Raw genomic sequence first — 7,160 nt, forward strand, 5'->3', positions numbered from 1 at the left:
CTTAAGTCTGTGATCAACACTAATAAGTCTTTCAATTGGAAAAACTGCAACCTGAAGAACCTTCCCCCTAAAAACTCTGAAATAGGAAATGATACCTCTAGGGGATTATGTTATCAAAAGGCAGTAACAAAAGATTTTCTCACACGGTTCCTGTGGGTATTAGACAGCTGAAGCAGTCCACCTTTTAAGAAAAATAGCAATCCTTTCCTCATGTTTTTGAACTTGTATCTCTTAGGCATCACCTTAATGTATTTCCTGGGGGCAATTAGAGGAAATATTTTAAAACTCTCTGGAAATACAGTAGCAGATTTAAAAAACTGAGTTATTTGATATGTCATATGGAGATGAGTGCAAGGTAAAAACAGGAGCTATGGGGCTTATCTTGCTTAAATTCAGAATTTTAGGAAAAGAAATGTTAGGCTCTTGAATGATTTCATATATGGGTACATTCTGGTTTTGAAAATAGTATCTAAATCCTAGTCTAAATGCATTCTGTAAATAACAATGACCCAATATATATTTTGGTTGTGTGGTGCAGTAACACAAAACAGGTAGAGACATGTTTAGTTTGCAATGCTTTTATTAGAATAAATAGAAGGACCGACAATTGACATTCACAAAATCAATGGCATATCATGGGAATGAAGATGGGAAATTGTATCAGTCAGGCAGGTGTTGTGTTTGGAGATGATGATTTAAGAAGAAATGCAAAACTCTCTGTATGCCCCCTCTGAACAAGACCTTAGCCTTACAGTATGTGCAGCACAAAGAAGCACAAATGCATTACTCAAAGAATGATTGCTGAAATTAAGAATTTCGTCTGCAAGTTGTCCAGGCATCAATTCAAGGATGGTTGCACAGTGAGATCAACATAAAGGAACAGGATTATTTTAATAGCTGTGTTTATTTCCTGTAGAAAAACCAGACTCTCAATATCAGTGTCAGAATTTCTCACAAGAATAAAAACAGTGGTCCTGAATCCTAAGTTATTCAATCATGATGTTAAGCTACCTCTTGAAGTTCTTATTTACTCCTGGATATAAGTCCTAAGTACAACTTGTGTAAGCAGAAATATCAGCACCCAAAGATCTGAAAAGTCACACACTTCTGCAGGAATATCTCCCTAGATACTGAAGGCTTTCCACTTAGTGAAGAGATAAGATTATACTACAATACTAGAGTAAAGGGGGTCTGTTTCTTAGGGGTAGGCAAGCATTATTTCCAGCCCTTTTTCTCCTTAGGGAGAACAATATCTACCAAAGAGGAGTATCATGTCACTTGGATTGTGTTTGACCAAGAAAAGGAATGGGTGGTCAGCCCTGAACTCTTCAAACTCAGAGGAATGTTGGATGTCTCCAGTTACAACCTCTGAGCCACCTGCCTCAGTGCCCTCTTCAGTGACTTCCATGTATGCCTCGTGGACGGCCTCAGATACCCTCAAGCTCTCTGCTGCAGAGATGCCAGAGAGGTTGGCAGAGGGGCTGAACAGGTCAGTCATACCCAAGGATGTCAGGACAGATGTGAGGTTATATTTCTCCTCAATCTTCATGCGTGGGAGGTACACTTTCACCTTCTTCTTTTCCATCACCTTGGGACTGGTCCATTCCAGGAGTTTATCATAGCTGATTTTGTTCTCAATCTGCAAAGACAGGCAGGGAATTAAATGTCTGAGACAAAAGTTAAATGGAATGCTTTCTTGGAATGCTTTCTTCATCACTTTCATTTTTTATTTCCCCTAGGACAAACTTCTTTAGTAAACATTTGAAACCACTCACAGTAATAGAAGTCCTGCTACCTTGCCTGCCTCTGATACCTGATGGAGATTGGTGCATATAGCAACATCCTCTTCTGCAGGGCTGCAGCAGCACTACACTGCTTTACCTTCATTTTATAAAACCGAGTTCAGGACCCTCCTAAGAGGCTCTGCCTCAGCACCTGGCAGATTTTGTGCTCCCCTCCCAGCCCAGCACACAGCCATGGGGTGGGCAGCTGCAATGTCAGTGGGCAGCAAAAGGTCTGACAGCAGCCAAGCCCCACTAAAGTCACAGCCCTTCTGCTCACCCTGCCAGGGCCATACCTGTGCCAGGCCAGAGATGTCATCAGGCAACAGCACCAACAGGCTCAGCTCTCCACTGGTGTATGGAAGCTCCAGGACCTTGACTTTATCTTCAGCCACTCTTCCCACTCTGAAGGTGCTGTTCTGACGCATCATTTGCACAGGTCTGCTCTCTTGCTGCAAAAAACAAAAATGTGAGATGATGCAATGTGGGAGCAATCTTTTTCTTTGGTCAGACAAATGTACAAGGCCTTTGAAAGGACAGGACTCAATCTTCAACCATGCTGCCTTTGGAAAAGAGCTGTGTCTCCATTTTCCTCTCTTGCTTGCTTGTGTGCCCTGGAAGCCTGGTCAGACACAGATCTTGTGAACACTACTTGGCTTTAGGCCCACTTACTGACAATGATGGACTCAGAAAAATCACCCAACCTGTGACAGATATTTGTAGCACCCAGACTCCTGCCTGTGTGAGCCAACAGCTGCCCTGGCCAGAGGTGTGTCCGTGCCCTCCTACCTCAGTCACGTTGAAAGGCTCTTCCCGAGTGTATTCTTCTTTAAATGCAGTTTTCCATATCCCTTTGAAGTAAATGACATTCACAAAGACCAGCGCAGTATGGAGATCAACAGAGTCTGACACCAGGAAATCTTGGATCCGTCCTTTAAGAAAGAGACAGGGCAGAGAGAGGTAAGATCCAGCTCCTCTGCACAAATCTCTGTGATGTTGGGTTGAGGGTGGTGGCTCCTGTTTTGTGGAGTTTAATTTTCATAGCAATAAGCAACCTGCACTTGCTTGACCCACCTTTTCTAGAGGTTATGAGGAGAGGAAGACAAGGATGTAGTTTATGGTAGGTGAGCGAAAATGCCTGCTACCAATTTTTGAGCCCTTACCATTTGTCTCTTTCTCCACCCAGGAATTGATGAGCTGTCTTGCTTCCTCTGCAGCTGTTTTGAAGTCAACTTCTTCCAGCTCTGCTTTGTAGAATTTCTTTGCACACTTTATGTATTCCTAATAGCAAAAGGGTTACAGTTGTCAGACTGATGAGGACTTGGAATTGTACAGATGTCTTAAGCAAGATTGTGAAATAAAGCAGAATGGTTTAAGGAACAGTGAATGTTTACTCCTGGGTTTGAGCATCAGACACTGAACATGTCAGTCACATCTGTCTTCCTTAACTGAATCTTAAAGCTGTACAAGAAAGACTGCTTCGCATATATAGGTCTGGCACTTTTTGATGAGACAGGGTTCCAAGTTAAAATTTTGATATATTTCCTTTGTTTTACCAAAACAGTTTCACTTTAACAAACATTTCTAAAGACAGACAATGTTTGTCTCCTTCTCTTTGTGTTCACTCTTTAGGGTTTTGAACATTGTATTCTCACATTCTTAGATTTCAAAAGCGAAGCTTCCTTTCACTAGGAAAACTGACAATTTCAGTTTCCAATATTTCAACTAATAAATTTTATTTAATTTTCCTTAAAATTTACATTTTTCATCACATGCCATTTTTCTAGTAAATTAACAGCAATCTTGATTACTCCCTGTGATTTGCAATATAGGCATATTTTATGCCATCATATCTTTTGCCTTCATCTAAGAGGCACAGAAAAGTCCAAACTCATTTTGTACCAGCTCCTTTCATGGCTCACAAGCACCTCTTCATCAACAGAGTGGGCTACTGTTGGTGGTGCATCTCTAGGGCAGAGTCACAGGGCATTTACAGAAAATCTCATGGAAGTCAGTTCACAGTATAACTCACCTGAAGAATAGGGTATGTTTTTTCAATATAGAGTCTATCAGCAATCCTGAGTGAGTTAGTAGCATTTTGCCTCCTGATGTCTGAGAGGAGATCCTTGAATGTTTTGTGGATGTACTCAGCAGTGCCACACTGAGGTGATGACATGAAAAAAGAAGATAGATTGCATAAGGAAATAAGATCCTAAAGTCTGGTCCCTTTCAGTTAAGAGTGATGCTACAGGGCAGTCTTCCCCCACAGACTGTCTCCTTTGGGACAGCCAGTGCTGTGGTGGTGGTGCATTGAACGGGCAAGTTCATCCTTGTCAAGACAAATCCCCTGAAATGTGCTTTTTAAAAGATGCAGTTGAGTTCCTGTCACTGAGACTTCTGGGCTCTTCTCTGCCCAGCATCTTCCTGCCCAGCTGAAAATCGTCCTGCCCTGCTGTACCCTGGCTCTGGGTACCGAGCCCTCTTCACTCATCCCCCAGCAGCAATTGCCTGGGAAGACACCCTGGTGCCCAAAGCATTCTGCCCACACCATTACTTGTTCTGATGCAAGATAAGCAACCTACTGTCTTTCTATGTTTGTTCCCTCCCTCCCTCCCTCCACAGATCCCCTTGGTTTGAGGCCATTACTATAGTTTTTTTCAGGGTCTGAAACAGCCAGGAGGAGAGGCAGAAAAGTTCTATTTTGTTCTGAGGAGAAAATAAGACAGAAAGGAAGATTAAATTATTTCTCTACCTGGGAGTCAGAAATGTCTCTATCCTCTGTAACATTATCAAAGTGAAGGACCTGCAAGAGAAAATACCGGTGGTAGAAATGAGAAGCATGACCAAAAACAATGTGAATTTGAGATTTATACATGAGATTTTACACATGCTTGTGTAAAAGAACCTGTTGGGTCAGAAAAAAAAATTATGAGAAAATAGATTAACTAAAAATTCACAGGTAAGTTTGCAAGTGGTCTAAGCCATCTGTGACCTTCAATACTATTCTTTCCTTAGATTATATTTTTTTTCTACTGAATATATAGAAATTAATTGAGTTATATATTATGTATTGCTAAAAATAGTCTGTCTTCCTGTCTTTCTGGGATTTATCTTCTATATGTATTAAAAAAGCAAATCTGATAAGGTTATTTGGAACTTGTCAGAATTTAAAAAACATAAAATTGCTGACTGGTAATCTATTTTGCTATTGTCCCTGAGATTTTATTTTTTTTTAATGTTTAAGTCAACTGCCTGTTATATTGAAAATATGCACCTTTTATTAGTATTTTCTATGTGTAACTCTTGATTCAGTTCTCTATTTTGTGACTTTGGCTTAGTTCTTGTGCCTTGAAACAGGTGAAAAACTCACCAGTGGATATTTTTCAGTGATGTTACTTAGAAGGAACAAGTAGCATAAGTAGAGGTGACTTTACACCTGTGTAAATAACATACCTTCTGCATCTGGGATTGAGTCTTACCCCTTGCTCCCATATACACCAGGGCCAGGGTTGAAAGCATGCTCAGGGAGGAAAAGAGCACGTTGTCATTGCTGCGGTGCAATTTCACCTCTTTGAATACATCAAAACAAAATTCTGCATTTGCTGCACTGATGGAGCCCATTGTGAAATCCCTGTTGTCTGAAGGAAACAGAAAGAGTCTGACTTACTGTGGTGAAATAGGTCAATTGTAATGCAAAAAATTCAGTGCACATGAACCCCAAAGAGAGTTTTTTCAGCAAACAGAATCCAGTCATGTGGATTTAAAAGGCAGATATGGTTTTGGATTCATGAGCAATCAAAGTGCTGGACATCTGCCGGCTGTGCATAGGCTGGTGAAAGAAAAAAACACAGACTAGAAAACACAGTCTGCAGCTGCTAGAGAATAAAATCCAGGGTACTCTGCCATATCTATCACAGTCCCTATCAAATCAACATGTTCATGTGACAGTCATCTCCTGATGTGAGGTAATTTGAACAACAAAGCATCTAACTGTTCCCCTGATGGAATGGATGCTCATTCTCTCTCTAAATTGAACTGATTGTATAGGCAACATAAGGTAGATTTTTTATTATTTACCTATTCTACTTACTGTTATATTTTAGGCTCTAAGCTCTGTTTTTGTTCCTGGAGAAGAAACAGATTCATGAAGCAAATGCTTGGGGGGTTTTTTGTTGTCATTTATCATTGAAAATGTAACTATTAAAGATAACACAGAACTGTAGAATGATGGGATCATTTGAACATTCTGCACTCCTTGATTTCATTCAGAGAATATCTTACATAACCCCTGGAATTTAAACAAATTCAATTTTGTCTTTTAATACTAAATGAAAAGTTAAAGCAGTAGAGGAAGAAGGAAGAAAGTTTGTTGTAACTTATCACCAGCTTTACAATGTGGAAGAGTTGGTAAACAAAATTATAGTTCATAAATACAAATAATTTGACTTTATACATGGCAGACTGTGAAACAGCAAAATAATACAGACAATACATCTGAAGGTAGGTAAGGTTTCTGCAGAAAGCATCCTGTGATAATTAGTTTCTTCAACTGATACTGAAGGCCACAAACATGAGGTTACATCAATACAGTTATAAGTATTGTAAAAGACAGTTGTTATTATCTTGCATATTAGAACTTAAGCCATAATTGAAAGAAATGCTTACCTTATCAGATTCACCAGGGAAAGGTAGAGCACAGCTTCTCAGCTGTACTTGGAGCAGACTTGACAAACCCCTTGGAATATATCTTGTGTTATTTTGTGACACGCCCCATGCTGCCTGTTCTGTGTTTACCCAATAAAGTGATGGATGGAGCTCAATGTCAGACATGCACTTTTACTTGGAATAAGTCCATTCTTTGAAACAAAAAAAAAAGAGCCTGGAAAAGGGATTTTAATTTAAAATTTCCGAAAAGGAAGGTTTATTCATCATAGCACATGAAACCTTGCAGAAAAGACAGGAGAACATAAAAATGACTGAAGCAAAAATAATGATAATGGCTATTCATTGGAACTTGAATAGTAAGTATGATTTGGTTATGGCAGCAAATAGTGTAACATGGCTTGTGAAAATAAAACAAAAAGGATTGGTGAGGAATTCAGTCTTGTAGAATGTCTCTAAGGAATTTAGTCTTATTTTCCCTAATATTCTTGTCTTGAGTAGTGACAGGCCAGATCCATTTCAGAGTCACCATTTTGTGAACTTACAAATTTTGCTAAGCTCAGCATATGCAGGGCTGTATTTATTGCAAGTTTTCGCCCATTGTTGGCTGGACTACCACTATCACCAGTCTTCATTCCCACCAGAATCCATAGCTCTACCTAAAGAACGGAGAAAATTTGCCACTGAGGAACATAAGAAAGAACATTTCCTTTCAAT

At 39.7% G+C, this 7,160-nt stretch overlaps 1 protein-coding gene across 1 annotated transcript; it reads right to left on the minus strand.

Annotated features, from left to right (window-relative positions):
- Nucleotides 1–576: 576 nt before the first annotated feature.
- Nucleotides 577–6,520, minus strand: LOC139602971 (ovalbumin-related protein Y-like). Its single transcript, XM_071453271.1, has 8 exons — nt 6,447–6,520; nt 5,235–5,419; nt 4,534–4,584; nt 3,814–3,942; nt 2,945–3,062; nt 2,571–2,713; nt 2,078–2,233; nt 577–1,639 (listed from the first exon to the last, which is right to left on the minus strand). The coding sequence occupies exons 2-8, from the start codon at nt 5,400–5,402 to the stop codon at nt 1,238–1,240; spliced, it is 1,167 nt and encodes a 388-aa protein (XP_071309372.1). The 5' UTR covers nt 5,403–5,419; nt 6,447–6,520; the 3' UTR covers nt 577–1,237.
- Between the last annotated feature and the right edge of the window lie 640 nt (nt 6,521–7,160).

Source organism: Agelaius tricolor, unplaced genomic scaffold (genome assembly GCF_023055355.1).
Source record: "Agelaius tricolor isolate 1412-34295 unplaced genomic scaffold, bAgeTri1.0.p SCAF_2, whole genome shotgun sequence".
Lineage (NCBI taxonomy): Eukaryota > Metazoa > Chordata > Aves > Passeriformes > Icteridae > Agelaius > Agelaius tricolor.

Bases quoted from the DNA above. Each gene is read 5' to 3' on its own strand.
- LOC139602971 (XM_071453271.1), bottom strand. From the start codon at position 5,402: ATGGGCTCCATCAGTGCAGCAAATGCAGAATTTTGTTTTGATGTATTC. The intron at 3,943-4,533 runs GTAGAGAAATAA...TCATCACCTCAG, and splicing joins GAGACATTTCTGACTCCCAG to TGTGGCACTGCTGAGTACAT. The intron at 2,714-2,944 runs GTAAGGGCTCAA...TCTTTCTTAAAG, and splicing joins GGTGGAGAAAGAGACAAATG to GACGGATCCAAGATTTCCTG.